Source organism: Rhincodon typus, chromosome 1 (assembly GCF_021869965.1).
Source record: "Rhincodon typus isolate 14 chromosome 1, sRhiTyp1.1, whole genome shotgun sequence".
NCBI lineage: Eukaryota > Metazoa > Chordata > Chondrichthyes > Orectolobiformes > Rhincodontidae > Rhincodon > Rhincodon typus.
Window position 1 is genome coordinate 86339554 of NC_063332.1, and position 18929 is coordinate 86358482.

Below are 18929 nucleotides of genomic sequence, written 5' to 3' on the forward strand. Positions count from 1 at the left end.
AGGCATATAATTCTCTGGACTTAAATCTACGGAATAGATAATATTGTGAAACTCATTGAAACTTTGTTTTGATGTTTGGGTTACGATTGCAATAGATGTTTGTTTTCTCTTTAATTTTCTCGTTTGTTTAATAAATTTATGTCATGGTGTGAAAAAATATTTGGTGCCTCATATATAAATACATTTCAGTGATTAACCACCATGTTAACTAACTAAACAAGACAACTGAACATACTGGCCTACTGCCAGACTGGGAACAAAATGTTGGGCAATATTGTGGTTAGGTAGGAACATTGGAGGTGTATGCAAAAGTTGAGGGAGGGCAATGATTTGGAGGTGGGACTGATGGACTGTGGTGGTGATAACAGAGGTGCATTATGCTTGAACCTGGCATAAATATTCCTCTTTTACTTAAGATCTGAAAGGCAGAGTTACAATTAGTAGAAGGGATGATGGGGACTGGGGATATTGGGAATGATGTCCAAGCATATGTAGGATTAGGAAGAGGGTCTTGAAGGTCCATGTGCATTTGGTTGTAGAAAGCTACCTTAATTGAGCTTGGAATCACAAAATCCCTACAGCGTGGAAGCAGGCCATTCAGCCCATTGAGCCCACACCAACCCTCTGAACAGCATCCTACCCAGACCCAACCCCTATCCTATCCCTGCATTTCCAACTGCAAACACTATGGGCAATTTAGCATGGCCAATCCACCTAACCTGCACATCTTTGGACTGTGAGAGGCAACCGGCGCACCTGGAGTAAACCCACAGAGACACGGGGAGAACATGCAAACTCTACACAGACGGTCGCCCAAGGCTGGAATCGAACCTGGGTCCCTGGTGCTGTGAGGCAGCAATGCTATCCACTGTGCCATTGTGCGCTTGTATATAAAAAGAGGCACTTTAGAAAAGAACATTCCTTGCTTCTTCCTGTCACCCATCATTTCCCTTCCCCAAGCTCATGCTCAGTTCAAATCCTGAATTTTGTTGCAATTTGCTTCTGTTCCAAGTTTGTCTAACTTTGTTGCCATGCCCTGGTGCTGCAAGCTTTTATCTTGCCAGATCTAGTGTAATTGATACAACAATATTTTTTCTTGCTAATTCACTTTGCTCAGACTTTTCCTGTCTCTTTGTGGTTTCCCATGTATTGTATTCTCTCACAATGTTACCACAACAGTTTGTTTAAAATGTGCAGACAGTGCCCTAACTGGCAGGTTAAAAGGCCAATTGTATACCAGATGAAAAACCTCACAGATCAGGAGTATGAACCTCAGTGACTGAGTTCTGATAATTCGATTCTTAAAACATATTTTTTAAAAGTCGTTCTGTAAAAGCAATTTTCTCCAATTCCAGCAACCAACCCCACAACCTTTTTGACGCTGAAAGACAGATGTAGCAGATGCATGGGATTGGAAACCCTGAAAGTATCCTTCCAAGTTGCACATCATCCTGACTTTGAAGTAGATCACATTCCTTTCAGTCACTAAATCGAAAACCAGCTCTGCGGCAGTACCTTCACTATGCACCAAGTATTTTCAGGTACCAGCACACCACAACCTTTTCAATGATGGGGAAAAGATGTTGTCCCTGCCAGGAACACATAAGAAGAGTGAATAAAAAGAAAAGGATAACCCAATTATAAAGTAGCAAAATCAGAAGGCTTTACGAATTACAGCAGATCAATGTAAAATTTAGAAAATGTCTGAATTGCTGAGAGCTGGAGATTGCAGTTCACAAGACAAGAATTGGGGAACAAGTGCTTAGAGGATCACAGTCAGAGCTAATACCAGGCCAAACAACAAAAACAAAATCAGCTAGAGGGACATTGCCATTTCAGATTAAAAATGGCAAAGTTTAAACATGACTGTAAAACAGACCAGACATGACGAAAACAGGTAGTGAGAACTCTACATATGAGTTCTAACATATCATTAAAACAAATATCAGTGGGATTTGTCAGTTTAGTGGAAACCTATACAACAATAAATTACAATATTTGATAACTACAATGTCTAATACAAACAGTGTTTTTATTTCTACGTTCGATGTTACTTTAACATAGGTAGACACTGGTCAGCAAACACCGGTTCACTTTACCGCAATTTGTCAACAGCAAGTGTTCCTATCAGCAAGGAACTGCGCCACCTCTCACTGCAAATTTAACACAAATAAAACGTTATCAACTTCAAAACCAGCAACAAGCTGTTTGTAAGTTTGTACCTTATTCATTTGTGTAAATGGCCACACAGGATTATTACCCCTAAGCTTAATAGTTACTGAGCACTGAACAAGGAGATTATTTGCATTGTGAAGATAGGGTTTACATTTGTAAACAAGAACATTTTAACACCAACATGAGACATCAGTTAGAAAGACAGTAGTTATGTGATCCAGAACAGTGTCAACATCACAGCTTCAATTCCTGTTCTGGCCGAGGGATCTGTCTCCTTGTTCTGACTGCGTGAGCGGAACCACCAACTGACATTAACAGCTCAGGGAACAACCGAGGCTCAAGCATCAACAAACGATAAGCAAAAGACCCGCCTCCACATGCAAAGGAACTGTTTTAATATTGCCTGGACTCTGAACCGGACGGCGGAGATATTCTGCTCACTGTTAGGGTGGGTCGAATCAAGGGTGAAACAATTAAAAAGGTGGTCCAGTTACCTGGCAGTTATTACTTTTTTTTCTTTATTCATTAATGGGATGAGGGCGTCACTGGCTAGGCAGCATTTATTGCGCATCCCTAATCACCCAGAGGGCAGTTCAGAGTCAACCACATTGCTGTGGGTCTGGAGTCACATATAGACTAGACCAGGTCAGGATGCTAGTTTCCTTCCCTAAAGGACATTAGTGAACCAGATGGGTTTTTCCTGACAATCGACGATGGATTCATGGTCGTCATTAGATTCTTAATTCCAAGTATTGTATTGAATTCAAATTCCACCATCTGCCATGGCAGGATTCAAACCCAGGCCTCCAGAATGTTATCCGGGTCTCTGGATTAACAGTCCAGCGATAACGCCACTAGGCCAATCGCCTCCCCCAGAGCCTGTACCTGGCCAACCCAAGATGCTCCATCGGGGGAAAACCGGCTGGGAATTCACTCAGTGTGGATCAGTGCTGGTTTTTATTCTTGCAGCAATACTGCTGCATTCCACTAAGTAAATGGCTTAAAGGCATCAGGTACCAAGAGAAGGTAAGTCACAGAGGGAAGTAAGTTGGCAAGTGGGTGAGGGCACAGGATGCCAGGTGGGTGAGGTGTAACTGATCAGTGGCGTTAGTTTTATAGTTAGCCAGAAGTTAGAGCAGGTTTCAATTCTGGGGTCACAGACTCTACGTCAGAGTTGGCGACTGTTCTGGATATTTCCAGCCACCAGATGTCAATTTCCTGAGCAATTGCCAGGGTTTGTGAGGCCTCTGCTGATCCAGAAACCATTTCACCTGACAATGGAGCAGCGCTGCAAAAATGTGAGATTTTAAATAAACCTGTTGGACTTTAACCTGGTTTTGTGTGACTTCTGACTTGACCCAAAAACCAGAAGATTTGGGTGACTTTCTAGAACATGCCAACTATTTGTTTTTCAAAATCAATCATGGAATGAATCTGCTTTCAAAGAAAAGAAGTAATTTCAAGACATTTTCCTGATAAGCATCTCTGTAAAAATTTCAACAGAGATATTTTGGGAAGCAGTTGCTTTGGAATATATGGGAAAATGCAGCAATGTCCATTGAAAATCTGTTTATTTTAATGCTTGAGAGACCTCGACTCCAGTCATAGCTGTAGCAAGATGCCAAGGAATTACTTATTCTATTGTCTTTCTATTATGTAATTACTTTATTTCCCAATTGGAGGTGAATTTTTAAGCCAGGTTTACAGATTGTTACAAATTCTGATTAAATCAGAAACACAATTAAGTGTAGACGGGCTCTTAAATTTGGTCAAGGTATTTTCTATTTTTTGAACTGACCCACAGATGCATCTCCAACTTTTGATTTACTGTGAAAGCAGTTTTTCAAAGATAGTAAAAGAACTACACCTCAGTTCTTGAATATAATTTGAATGGAAGGTCTTCTGAAATTAAACTATAAATATGTGGGGAAAAAGTGTTCCTGAGGGTGTGTGGCTTTCCAGATTCTCCTTTAAACATTCTAGACTAATATATAAATTAATTCACTTTTCACTGGAGGATCATGAACTTGCAGTAGACTAGCGCAGTACGAGACAGAGCTGCACTGCTGGAGATGGCATCTCCTGAATGGGACATTAAACCCTGGCCCCATCTATTCTGTCAGAAGATCCCATCAGTCCAGCTAAAGGAAAACAAAGTTGCTGCCCAGCCTTACCAATATCTATCCCTCAATCAACATAACAGATAACCAAGTCATCATTTGTTATGTTGCTTATGGGAGCTTGCTGTGCACACACTGTTGCACTTCTTACATTATAGCAGTGAATATACTTCAATGCTGTGAGGCTCTTTGGAACATCAGAAAGCTGTGAAAAACAAGACTTAAAAAAAAACTGCAATTCATTTTTGTTTAAGGCAAGAGAGGTCAGGACAGGAAATGAGTGTTTAAGACAACTTTATATGGAACAAAATAAATCAGCAGTTATGTTCACATTCCAGCATAATTCTAGTGAGCAGTTTTAGCAGAGGGTAGGAGGGGTAGGAGGGCTATGAATGGTTAAGTGGGTTGTGCGCCATATACAAATCAAGTCTGCATCCTTTGCACTGAAAAGCACAAAAGGTGGGTGGGAGCACATTGTGGGAAACAGTGTGGATGGGAAAGAGCAAACATTTTGCTGCCGCCTAGATCATCAAAGGCACTGATAAGGCTGTGGCTGGGCAGATTATCATCTGATATATCTTGGAAGCAATGAAGAATCAAAAGCTCACACAAAATTGAAGTTGTAAGCTACAGACAAATACACATACACTACATAAATATAAAATATACTATGTCTATTGTAATCGTTCTCCCGTTTCCATAGTGAATTAACACAAGTTTTTATAATTGAGTAAATTACAGTACTTAAGAGTTTTCTATCCCAAATTATGTAAATAGGATCTTGACACATATGAAATTGAATCTTTTGGAAGCAAATTATTTGCAGGTTATCCCAAAAAAATAAAATCAGGACTAATTTCCTACATCCTGTTTACTTTGCCACCAATATGATCTTTGAAGTCAGTGATAAAGCAGTGAAGTGGCTCTTTTGAAGTGCACTGAATGAAACCTTCAGCTGATCCAGCTACTCTGCCTTCTTTGAACGAAAACCAACCACCCACCACCAGACTAGAAGTTTATCACTGACAATGAAAGAATTCAAGTGAATTCGGATCATTCTGGCACAAGTACAAACCATCCACATTGTATACAGCCAGGTTTCTCATGGAGATGCTGGTCTATACACCCTGCACCACTGTTTCTTTATAAACACAGAAGTGCATTTTCACTTGTCACAGACCACTAACTTTAGACAAAAACATAAGATGGAATCTTACAGGGTTCTAAGTGATGGGGGCTATGGTGAGATTTGTGGCAGAATTGGGGAGGGATTCCATTGAAGCCAATTTCAACATCAGGAGCAACTCACTACACCTTTTATACATTTGCCAAGTGTCGAGACATACTTCTCACTAAGCAACAAACGAGTTGCCTGTTAAAAGGGGCATTTCAGCTGGTCCCGACCTGAAACGTCAACTTTCCTGGTCCTCTGATGCTGCCTGGCCTGCTGTGCTCCTCCAGCCAGCCCCACACTGTGTTATCTCGGACTCCAGCATTTGCAGTTCTTGCTATCACCTCATTCATCTTTAGCTTCTCATCTTACCAAACGCAACAAATGAACTAGATGTTGAGAATTCCTGACATGGAAATCAGAGCGGGGACCTGGCAACGTCAGCTTGGCACTTGCTCCAAAAGAATCTCCATGTTGGACACCGGGCACCAACATTTCAGGGCACACTCAGTTGGGACTGGTTACTCGCACCACACATTCACACACATAGGCATCCAATATGTGCCAGCCTGCAAGAACCCTCATGGCACATCTCTGGTCCTCTTATAAGATGTTTCTGCACTGCAATTTTGCACTTCAGGACATACTGGCAAGTATCGTTACAGTGCTGCAGCAGGGACACGCACCCAGCTCAGGGACTGGATCAGACTACATCACCGGCCTGTTCGACTGCACTCAGAGTCACAGAATCATACAGTCATACAGCATGGAAACTGACCCTTCAGTCTAACCAGTCCATGCCGAACATAATCCCAAACTAAACTAGTCCCACCTGCTGGCTCCTGGCCCCCACCCCTCCAAACCTTTCCTATTCATGTATCAATCAAATGTCTTTTAAACATCTTTATTTGTACCCGCATCCACCACTTCCTCAGGAAGTTCATTCCACACACGAAACACCCTGTGTAAAAAAATTTGCCTCATCTTTTTTAAATCTGTCTCCTCTAGCCTTTAAAAACATGTCCCCTTGTCTTGAAATCCCCCATTCTAGGGAAAAGACAACTAACATACCATTAACCCTATCTATACCGCTCATTATTTTATCAACTTCTATCAGGTCGCCTCTTAAACTCCTACGCTCTAGTGAAAAAAGTCCCAGCCTTTCCATTTAACTCAAAACTTTCCATACTCAGCAACATTCTGGTAAATCTCTTCTAAACTCTCTCCAGCTTGATAATATCCTTCCTATAACTGGGCAACCAGAACTGGACACAGTATTCCGGAAGAGGCCTCACCAATGTCCTGTACGACCTCAACGTGACTTCCCAACTCCTCTCCTTAAAGGGCCGAGTAATGAAGGCAAGCATACCAAACACCTTTTTAACTATCCTGTCTATATGCGATGTAAACTTTAAAGAAATATATACCTGCACCCTTAGGGCCCTCTCCTACAACACTACTCAAGGCCCTACCATTAATTGTATAAGCCCTAACCTTGTTTGTAGTACCAAAATGCAATGTCTCACTTTTATCCAGTTTGAACTCGACCAATTTTTTAGCCCACTGACCCATACGATCAAGATCCCTTTGTAATATTAGAATACCTTTTTCACTGTCTACAATGCCACCAATTTTGGTGTCATCTGCAAACTTACCAACTGTGCCTTCCATATTCTCATCCCAATCATTTATATGAATGACAAAAGAGGAACCAGAACCAATCCCTATAGAGCACTGCTGATCACAGGCCTCCAGTCCGAAAAGCAATTTCCACCATTGCTTTGTCTCCTGCTATTCAGCCAATTGGCAAGCTCGCCCTGAATCCCATGTGACCTAACTTTACTAATTAGTTTACCATGCAGAACCTTGTTGAAGGCTTTACTAAAATCCAAATAAACAACATCTACTGCTCTGCCATCATCAATCCTTTTGGTAACTTCCTCAAAAAACTCAATCAAGTTTGTGCGGGAGAATTTTCCTTTCGTACAAAACCATGCTGACTATCCCTAATCAATTTTTGCCTCTATGTCCATAAATCCTCCTCTTTTATAGTCACCTCCAACAGCCTATTCCAGAAGAACCCAGCAATGCCCAATTGTTCTGGGAATGGTACACTGGGGATAGAATCAGATGAGAGAGATGTCATCGGGGCGAGTGAGGTAGCGAATGAGGAAAGTGCGGTAAGAGCGGTGAGAGAAGCAGCTGGGCCTCGCAGCCAAAACCCTCAAAAAAGGAAACCTTAATAACTTGGCACTCAGCCAAAAAAGGTAAGATTTATTCTATAAACAAGGCTTTTTTTTTAAAACAATTGAAACTGCATAGTTTCCTTCTCCACCAAGGTGAAACACCTTCACCTATTGCAGCTCAGAACCGCATTCACTACATGTTCCAGGGCTGATACTAGCATAGTTGAGGACTCTGGTTGTTCAGATAAATTCCAGTCAGTCTGTAAATAGCAAGTCATTCAGATGTATTTTTCTCAACATTCTAATGTTTAAAAAATAATAAACATTACCTAAAAATGATGATTGCTTACACACACACACACAGGATGATTTGACCAAAAATCCCATGAAGATATTAAATATCATAAATATAGATATTTCAACGTCCTAACCATAATTCACATGCTAAATTGTAATGCAGTTGAGTTAAATGGTCACTCTTCCACCTTCCCAGTAAATATTGTTGTGCTACAGCACAGTGGAAATTTTCAATGCTAATAAATTATTAATTCAAAAAGTTTCTCTCCACAAAAGCCTTTCTTCAGCTTTCTTTAGATCTTGATGGTCAGAAGGGTTTGTTTTGAAAAATGCTGTTTGTTTCTTCTAAAGGAAGCACATGACTTTCTCCTGATCTTTATTATAGATTCAATACGTACAAAAAGTTCTTAGGGAGTTTTGGATGCCAAGATAACAACAAAGACCAGTTGCCAAGATAAAGTAACTCTTCGGTTCCTTGCTCATTAAGGCACATCAAAACAACCCTACAACTTGCATTTATATGTATTGCTATCCCAGGACAGGAGACAGCTCTATACATTAAAGAATCATAGAGTCAGAGTTGTACATCATGGAAACAGACCCTTCAGTCCAACTTGTCCATGCTGATCAGACATCCCAATCTGACCTAGTCCCATTTGCCACTATTTGACCTCTATCCCGCTAAACCCTCCCTATTCATTTACCCATCCAGATGCCTTTTAAATGTTGTAATCGTACCAGCCTCCATCTCCTCTGGCAGCTCATTCCACACACGCACCATCCTCTGCGTGAAAAAGATGCCCTTTAGGTTCCTATTAATTCCCCTATGCTGGGGGAAATACCTTGGCTATTCACCCTACCCATGCCCCTCATGATTTTAAAAGCCTCTATAAGGTCGCCCCCTCAGCCTCCGACACTCCAGGGAAAATAGTCCCAGCCTATTCAGCCTCTCCCTACAGCTCAAACTCTCCAACCCTTTGTAAATCTTTTCTGAACACTTTCTAGTTTCGCAACTTCCTTCCTGTAGAAGGGAGACCAGAAGCGAACACAGTATTCCAAAAGTGGCCTAATCAATGTCCTATACAGCCGCAATATGACCTCCCAACTCAATGCACTAGTCAATAAAAGGCAAGCATACCAAATGCCTTCTTCACTTCCCTGTTTACCCGGACTCCATCTTCAAGGAATTAATGAACCTGCACCCCAAGGTCTCTTTGTTTGGCAACACTCCCCAGGATCTTACCGTTAAGCATATATGTCCTAGCCTGATTTTCCTATTGAAATGCAACATCTCATATTAATCTAAATTAAACTCCATCTGCCACTCCTCAGCCCATCCGATCAGGGTCCCATTGTACTCAGAGGTAACCTTCTTCACCGTTCACTACATCACCAATTTTGGTGCCATCTAGGAAAGGGATGCAAAAGGAAAAAAAAACTGAAGAGCCCCAAAGGAGAACCTGAATGTAGGGCTTAATAAGAAAAGTTGACAAAGCAGGGATAGAGACTGTAAGGAAGGCATGTAAGAAAGCAAGTTCCAGGTACAAAAGCAATGGCAAAATAAGTGCCCATCAACAGTGGAGAGAGCACAGAGTAAGAAAAGATGCTCCGATTACCTTACTGGACAGTACATCAAGGAAGATTTTGCCCAGGTCTGAGCAGCAGACTACAGCAAAATTACAATGAGTTGAATTGTGTGAGATCCAACCACAAATTCATGTTAACCAGAACATCAACGTAGCCAAAGAGGCCCCTGTGCAACCTGACTTATCTACTAACATTCTATCAAAAAAAAATCCCAAATGAATAAACAGTAAAGCAGTAAACACATGAGAAACATCTTTATTTTTTGACCTGTTCACACTTGACAAATGGCCTGACCTTATATAGTAAAAGGCATTGAAAGATAGGGGGAGTTAGCGTCGGAAAAAATCAGTAACTATTTCTGCAGCGTGTGCTGTCTTCAGATGAGTGCAATACAATTTGCCATGTCATCAATACAGTCAAACACATTATGTGTGTTTTTCTGCTGCCGTGCAAAATCTTGAACATGTTGATGTCTTTTGAAGCTTCAGCTATGGAAACAGTGGGTGGACCTCGATCAGCTGCTCTCAGGTCACCAGCCTGCTCGAATGAAAAATGCACTACAGCCGCTATCACTTCAGCTGTCGGTTCCATTAAGTTGATAGTGTCATCCACACTGACATACACAGCCAGGATAGTCTCTCCCGGAATTACCTTGCTGCTAGCTCCTATACGCTGGCCAAAACTGCCTTCATGCTGAAAACTCCCCTTTTTTAATGGTGACTGCTTTTCACTTTGTGCCACCATTTTCCACTAGCTCCATCAACCTCTTCTTCTCTGATCAACAACACTGACCCTTGTCCATAGTTTAGGCATACCCTCGAGATTTGAACACGTGGTCACAGGGAGACCTTGATGTCAAATGATGGTTCACCCATATCTGTGATTTTGTGCTGTAGCATGGCCCAACTCCTATCCGATTGATTGGCGCTATCCTATGGCAAACTTGCACAAGTTCGGCTAAGCCAGAGGTCCCAAACCAGAAATTCAGATCATAACAGGGCATCACTCTATTGGATTTGCTATTCTGCTGCTGGGATTGGCTGATGACATTGTCACAGAGTTTTGGTTATCTGAATTTCACTCATCGCAATTTCACTGTATTTCAAAATTTCATGCAGCAAGACCTGGACAATATCCAGATTTGGGCTCACAAGTGGCATGTAACATCACATTTGCAAGGTCATGATCATCTCCCTCAAAAGATTCTAACCACCAATGCTGAAAATTCAATGGCATTGCCATCACTGAATTCTCCACCATCAACATCCTGGGGGTTACCATTGATTAGAAATGGAACTGGACTAGCCATATAATTAGGTGCAGGGCTGGATGAACACAGCAGGCCAAGCAGCATCATAGGAGCAGAGAGGCTGACGTTTCGGGCCTAGACCCTTCATCAGAAAAATAATTAACCTGCTCCAACAGCAGGTCAGAAGCTAGGAATCCTGCAGTGATTCACCTCCCAACTCCCCAAAGCCTGTCCAACATCTACATGGCAAAAGTCAGCAGTGTGATGAAATCCTCCCCCAACTTGCTTGGACGAATACAGCTCCAACAACATCTTCAAATTTTAATTTATTTCATCACCGACGCTCAGTAGCAGCAGTGAATATCATCTGCAAGATGCACTGCAGAAATTCATTACAGCAGCTTTGACATCACCTTTGAAACCTGTGGCCAAGGACAAGGGTGGCAGATACACGGGAGCCCCACTTCCTGCAAGTTCCCCTCCAAGCCAAGCACCATCCTGACTTAGAAATATATTGCCTTTTCTTCAAAGTTGCTGGGTCAAAATCCTGGAACTCCCTCCCTAACACCAAAGCGGGGTTTATATACAGCACGTGTTCTGCAGCGGTTCAAGAAGGCAACTCTCTCCACCACATTCTCGAGGGCAGTTAGGGAATGGCAATGAATGTTGGCCCTGCCAGCACAGCCTACTTCTTCTGAACAAATTAAAAAGAAACATCAACACCTGGTTTTAGTCCAGATCCCAACACAATTTAAATTGTTGACCATGGCAGCAATACCTAGTATATGAGCTACTGGTGAAAACAAGAAACGGGTCCACTGGTCTTGGAAACAATAACCAAAATCGCTGGAAAAGCTCAGCAGGCCAGGCAGCATCTGTGGAGGGAAATCAGAGTCATCATTTCTGGTCGAATGATCCTTCCTCAGAACTGGTCTTAGGTTTTCTCAATGGCCAAGTGGCTAAACTGAGTCTTCACTTGGTCCTTCACATCTAAAATATCCCTGTTCTTACCATTTAACAGTTCAATTCTCAAGATCCTACAAGTTTCCACATGGGATTCGAGTAATCTCTTCAATGCAATGACTTCATTGGCCGAATATCTCCTGTTTCATAGCAACCTGAAATGGCTACAGCCGCACTCCAGGTATAGTCTTCTCAGAGTACATGGGTGAAAGTTCCCTCTGTCTTTGTTACGTAGTTGCCACCTTATAAATTTTGTTGATTGCTGGTTGGAAATGTTTCGTATCACATCTAAGATTTCAAGACGTCTTTCAGCTTCACTTCTAGCATTTTCAACTCCACTCATGTCACATTGGGCCTATTTGGTTCATTCATTCACCTGCATAGCTCTTCAAACGTGTGCAACAGCTTTCACCCATCATTCTCTGCCTACTAGCAGATTTGTCTAAATCATGCCACAATTTCTGCACTAGATTTTTTTAAAAATTATCCTGCTCCTTCTAGTTCAGTACTATCTGCAAATTTGACAGTATTACCCTACACTTATGAATCCAGCTAAATCATATCAGCAGGAACTAAGAGACAATGGAGCGCACAAACACAGATTGCTGGAGAAACTCAATATGTCTGGCAACATCGATGGAGAGAGAAATAGAGTTCATGTTTCAAGTCTGTTACGATTCTTCTTCAGAACAAATACTGGAAAGAAAAATATAAAAGATAATGGTGTCAGCCTTGGCTGAGTGATAACACTCTCATTACTGAGTGAAAATAAGGGCTCAAGCCTCACTCCAAAGACTCAAATACATTCCTAGACTTGGTACTGCATGATCGCAGATGGCATCTTTCAAATAAAACCTTGAACCGAGACCAATGCCCCTTTCAGGTGAAAGCATAAAAATCCTAAGTCACCGGTCTGAGGAAAAAAAAACAGGAGTTTTCTTTTGGTGTCCTGAACAACATCCATATTTTAAGCATGATCACCAAAACAGATTAGCTAGTCATTTCTTTCATTGCTCTTTCTTACTGTGTACAAATTGATAGCCACGTATCCTTACATTACATTAGTTACTCCTCCTCCCAACTGGGAAACTATTAGATCCTAAAAAAAAATAGGAACAGGAGTCGGCTGTTCGACCTCTTGAGCTGTTATGCCATTCAACAGGATCATGCTGACCTGACTTTTCCTCATATCTACTTACTTGCATTTTCCCAGGAACCCTCGATTGCCCTACTGTTCAACAGTCTTTCTCTCTCTCTCTCAGCCTTAAATATACACAAGGACTCTGCCTCACAGCTCTCTGTGGTTTGAGTTCCAAAGATTCATGACTCTCAGAGAAGAAATGCCTCCTCATGTCAGTGTTAACATGGTTCTCCATAATTCTGAGACTACAACCCCAGTCCTAGACTCTCCCACGAGGGGAAACTTGGAAGGACGAAAAGTGGGGTTTTCCTGGAGGCTACATTTTTCCTTTTATTAGTTCCTGGGATGCGGGCACCATGGGGCAGGGTACCATTTACTGACCATCATTGGTTAGATTTACCCAAATCTGGGTCCAATTTGGGGGTGGGGAGGGGTGTAAGGGGCAGTTGGCCACAGAAGGTTAACCTCCCCTGCTACAACTGCCTGAACAGCTTCTGCCTGACCTTGATCCTATGAGACCAGAAAGAAAAGCACTTAGCTTCTCACTGTTCAAGTCTTAGAGCCCTGCACCTACACTGACAAATCTCCTGAACCCAGTGGCAGGTGGGTAGAACTTCAGTAATGAGGCTTTTGATTCACCGGTCAGTTCTTAAGTGCCTCATCGTTCAGGCTTTGTGGCCAAAGGTGGCAGGGAGTGATCTAGCCCCGAAGATAGTTGCCCTACACTTAGTCCCAGAATCCCTGAATTTCAGCCTGAGGGTGACATTTGCTTTCTATACTCCCAAGACTATATATAGCCTTCAATTACTGCCCAGTTGTGTTCAGCTATGCAGAACTTAGCAAGTGTTAAATGTGTTATCTTCCGGTCTACAAGCATTAGAAAAAGAATGCCAGGCAAACATCAACACAATCATCTTCAAATAATTAGGATCATCTGAAATTGGCAAATTCCCAGGCCATGTTTCATACTCTATTTTCAAAATCAGTTAAAATTCACTTGCAATTTATTTGGCTTGCTCAGGTGAAAGGTTACTTTTGCCTCAAATTCAAAGATATATTGACCATGTTTGGATCATTCTTCTGTCTTTTAGCTTTTGTGGGCCACTTCAATTTATCTAATGGAGCTCACAGATCAAAGCTTAAATCAACAGTCCCTAATAACTTGCGTACATAGCAACCTGCACATACAGAAAGACCTTGCTGTTCCAAATTAGGAGTCATATAATCCTGAGAGCAGTTATTTTGAAAAGAACAGGTCTATAAAATTCAAACTAGACAAAAAGAGTCACGAGCTGATGGAGAGCAGACAGGCTCGAGTTTGAACCACCCTTCACGGGGAATGCGAATTGCATGCTCTGCGTCATAGCAAGAGGATTTGAATATCGAAGTAAGGATGTCTCGCCACAGTTAAACAGAGCCTTGGTGAAGCCACACCTTGAGAAATTTGTGCAGTTTTGGTCTCCTAGTCTGAGGAAGGACATTCTTGCTATTGAGGGAGTCCAGCGAAGGCTCACCAGACTGATTCCCAGGATGGCAGGACTGACATATAAATAAAGACTGGATTGACTGGGCTTGTATTCACTGGAATTTAGAAGACTGAGGGGAGAATCTCTTGAAACATATAAAATCCTGAAGTGACTGGACAGGATAGATGCAGGAAGAATGCTCCCAATGTTGGGGGAAGTCTAGAATAAGGGGTCACAGTCTAAGAATCAGGGGTAAGCCATTCAGCATTGAGATAAAGGAAGAACTCCTTCACTCAGAGTTGTGAACCTGTGGAATTCTCTCCCACAGGAAGCTGCTGGGGCCATTTCATTTGATATATTCGAGGGGGAGCTGGACGCAGCCCTTGCAGCTAAAGGGATCAAGGGGTATGGAGAGAGGGCAGGAATGGGATACTGAGATTGCATGATCAGCCATGATCGTATTAAATGGTGGTGCAGGATTGAAGGGCTGAATGGCTTAGTCCTGCATCTATTTTCTATGTTTTACCTCAGCAGCACCACTCAATGTCCTACTACCTGGCCACAAGGCCCGAGCTTGTCCTTATGTAGCACCCTTAAATGCAAGGATAACACCCCCAGACACTTCATAGGTGCATACTGTACCACATACAGAAATGCTAGAGCAGATGACCAAAAGCTTAGTCAGAGGTTGATTTGAAGGATTGTCTCATAGAAAAGAAGATAAAACAGAAACAATGCAGTTTCAGGAGGGAATTCCAGAGCTTAGGCTGAGGCAGCTGAAGGCACAGCCCTCAGAGAAGGAGTGATTAACATCAGGATGCACAAGTGGCCAGAACTGTGTTTTTATTTTTGGGGGGGGGGGGGGGGGGAGGGTGTAAACACAGCTAATTGCTGAGAGGATAGCATTAGAAGAGGTAACAGATATAGGAAATAGTATGATCATGGAGAGCTTTGTAATCAAGAATGAGAATTTTAAAACCAAGATATTGATTTGCTGCAAGCCACTACATGTCACCAAGTACAGAGGTGGGGAATGAACAGAAGTGTGAGAGCTCAGACATGGGAAATTCTAAATGAGACCATCAAAAATCTGAGTGCTTTCAGCAGCCGATGAACTGAGAGGGGCATGGTGTCTAGCAATGTTACAGAGGTGGAATTAGGCCATCTTAGTATTGGCATGGATATGTGGTCAGGAGTTCACTTCAACATCAAATATGAGTTAACATTGTGAACAGTTATTTTTAAACTCAAAGCTTGACAGAGCGAGGGACACAATCAGAGGTTAGACAAGAGATATTGCTGCAGGGGCCCATATCAATTGCTTTGGTCGTCCTAATAATTAGCTTGGAGCACATTTCCATTCATCATTATAATAATATAGTACAGTGTATTAATCTGTATTAAGCACTCATCATTATATTAATATAGTACAGTGCCCGTTAATCCCAGAAGCATACTCTTATGGTACTTACACCAGACAGAATTTCCTATCTTTTACATCTATAAAGCTTAATTTAACAGGGGCTTCAATTCCCCTTTTTGAGAATTTGCTAGCCTCTTCCTGGAACCTTCATACAACTGAGTGTAGACATTTTCAGCTTCAAATAACTCCTTCAGGGTTGTAACCAAACATTTCTGATCTGGAACTTTTAACTTATACCGAGGTAATCTATTTCTTATAAGTCCTAAATTAGCTCCCTCCTTTAGAAACAGGGGTTTTACACATTCAGCTCTGGCCAAGACCTCTGCAAAACTGAAATGCAAAGCTTTCTTCAAGTTGTCAGCGTTTTCCTTACGCCTAAAATATTTTGACTCTTCTATCTCAAAATGTAACATACTACACAATTTGCTTTGCTCACTGGTAAACCCAATGTGAACAAATTTCCATTAGCCTCCACAAACTCTGACAGAAATTCAAAACCAAAATTCCAAAATATATACACCTTACACCGGACATCACACTGAGCACAAGTCACTGCATCAGAAGAGAAATTAACATATTTATCTGAAGCAGGAACAGAAGTAACAATGCAAGTAAAAAATGCAAATATTACAAGTTTAGTTAAAGTAGAAGATGCTGGATAAGCAGAGAATAATCAGCAGTTTGTGGAAGGAAGAGATGGCTCATAAAAACTTTGTATTTATAAAGCATCCTCAACATACCAAAACATCCAAGGATACTTCAAAGAACATTTATTTGAGAACAAAAGAAAAAAATTTGAGCTACACAGAAGAAATAATTAGGGCAAACAACAAAATGTTTGCTCAAAGAATTAGGTTTTGTAGATGATCTTAAAGGAGAGAGAGCTAGGAAAAGAGGGAAAGGGTTCAGGAAACAATTCCAAAGTTTACAGCCTTTCCATCTGAAGGCATAGTCGCTAATAGAGAAGCAATTAAAATCAGCAGTGTGAAAGAAGACAGTGCTGGAGACTGTAATGTCAGGGTTTGAAATGGCTTCGTCTGAAATAACAGTCTATTTGTTATTTCCACATCTGCTTGTTATGTCATCTGGTTCCCATAAGTTAGAAATAACCACACTTAGTCTGGGGTCTCAGTGAGTGTATTTCTTTCAGCTCTTCGCATGGGCTGGTGCACTGATGCATTGTCACTCAGCACATGATGACAGTGCAGGAGTAAATGTGCCCACTGAGGACCTTGTGGTGCAGTGGTAGTGTTCCTACTTCCGGACTAGAAGGTCCAGGTTCAAGTATCACCTGCCACGCAGGTGCATCAATACAAGGTCAAACAGGCTGACAAAAATATTTATGAATTCACATAATAATTAACTCTTATTTATTTATGAATAACAGAACACCTGTAGTGTGTATCAACCATATTCTGTATCGAAACAAAAAAGGTGATAGGACCCAGAATAGGAACCTGGTGCTCACCTCTCTGGATACACAGATCGTTAGTTATGTACTAAATAAGAGTGTGTTTTATATTTTTGTATTTTATGTACAAATGTAAACAAGGGTACATAGAAAAGTAGGTGAAAACAGATGTTAACAAAAGCACATAGTTCATACACCATAAAATTTCTGTTTTGAGTGCATAACAAATAAAAGGAAAATTTAAATGAATTAAATCTACTCAGCATTTCTGGTTTATATATGGTCAATATGAACATGCCATAATCCTCAAATCTTTCTAACTTTAGGCTCCTCCATCCCTGTCTTATTTTGTTCATTAACTTGTATAAATGATATCCTATGTAACTGTGTCATTACACCAAAACACGGCATCCATTGATGTTAGCACCAACAGTTCATTACTTTCTGCTCCTATTCCACAAAACTACAGTGCATGACTGAACATACGTTTTACTACTGTTGAAGAACAGACTAAAATGTCCTTTGTTCCAGCACAACGACCTTACATTGCTACCCATCACCATGCCAGTTGTGCCGGTTGGACTTTTTCAAACAGGCAGTAATAAAGTTACTTAACATTCAACTGTTTTCAACTGATAATTAACATTATTCCAGCTTTCAGTGTTAAACCCAGACAACAACCATGACACATACCTTGATTTCTTTCTCATACCCAACATCCAACTTAAGGAAGTTTAACTTCTGCAGCCTTGCCTTCATGTCTGACCTCCAGCAAAACAAGCCGTTCCAAACCTTCAATGCACCCTTACTCTATAGCATCACACCCTGCAGTCTCATGCAATCAAATCACACTCTTCCTGACCCCTAACCTGAGGCAATTTTCTGTTGATTGTAAGCAGCAGGATACTGGCTCTAAACTGCAACTTCCTACTTGACTGAGAGATTCGGCATTCGGCTTCAACTGCCTGGCTTTCCTCTTAACCCTTTCACTGCTGGTATTAAATATTCATCAAATTTCCCCACATGCTTCTAAAGTGAGAAAAAGAGACTTGGCTGTGCAGAAACACAGATCTATAAAGCTGGTTAAAAAAGAGCACTAAAAAGGCAAATGGGATTTCCAAGAGGGACATGGTACATAAAGACAACATGTTATGTTCATAACGGGGAGTATGTTGGCTTTATCATAAGGACAGATCAAAGATTTAATGTAATATTAACAGGAATGTGAAGTTATGGTTAGTAAGAAAGGTTGATCTCCATTTCCCCACAGACAGGAAGTTGAGTTGGGTCCAACAGAAAGTTACTAAACGATCAAAAGCTTATATTAAGTAGGAAAGAAATCATGTTTTATTTAGTTGGCAGGCACAGAGAAATGAGTCAGGATTATGAGCAAACAGCAATGAGGCAAGTGAAAAGAAAATTCAGGCAACAGAATGTTTTTGCCAATGGTTGCTACAAAGACAGAAAAATAAAACATACTTTAATAATTAAGAAAAATCATACAAATTTATAAGTATGTTAAAGTATTGCATTGTAAGATTTTCTCAATGGAAAATGATTTTAAAATTCATTGGGGTTTAAACTAATCCTGGTCAATGGTACAAAATGAGTAATAACTAATCAGCAGGGTGTTTTGCACTCAAACCAATTTTCTTTACCAGCGACTTCAAAGGGAAGAAAAACAAGGGAAGTGTAAAACTGACTGCTGATTTTGAGAATAACAAGGTGTAGAGCTGGATG

At 41.2% G+C, this 18929-nt stretch overlaps 1 protein-coding gene across 3 annotated transcripts in view; it reads right to left on the reverse strand.

The window, feature by feature from the left end:
* Nucleotides 1-18929, reverse strand: part of tbc1d1 (TBC1 (tre-2/USP6, BUB2, cdc16) domain family, member 1) — a 247611-nt gene that overhangs the window by 182255 nt on the left and 46427 nt on the right. The window contains exon 1 of one of the 3 annotated variants that reach the window (XM_048600741.1): nucleotides 18059-18149. The exons of 1 other annotated variant lie outside the window; for it this stretch is intronic. Coding sequence is in view for 1 of the 2 variants with exons in the window: in XM_020532585.2 (XP_020388174.1) it covers nucleotides 17883-17948 (66 nt within the window). In the remaining variant the exon portion in view is untranslated. One more of the 3 variants, XM_020532585.2, reaches the window with a different exon arrangement.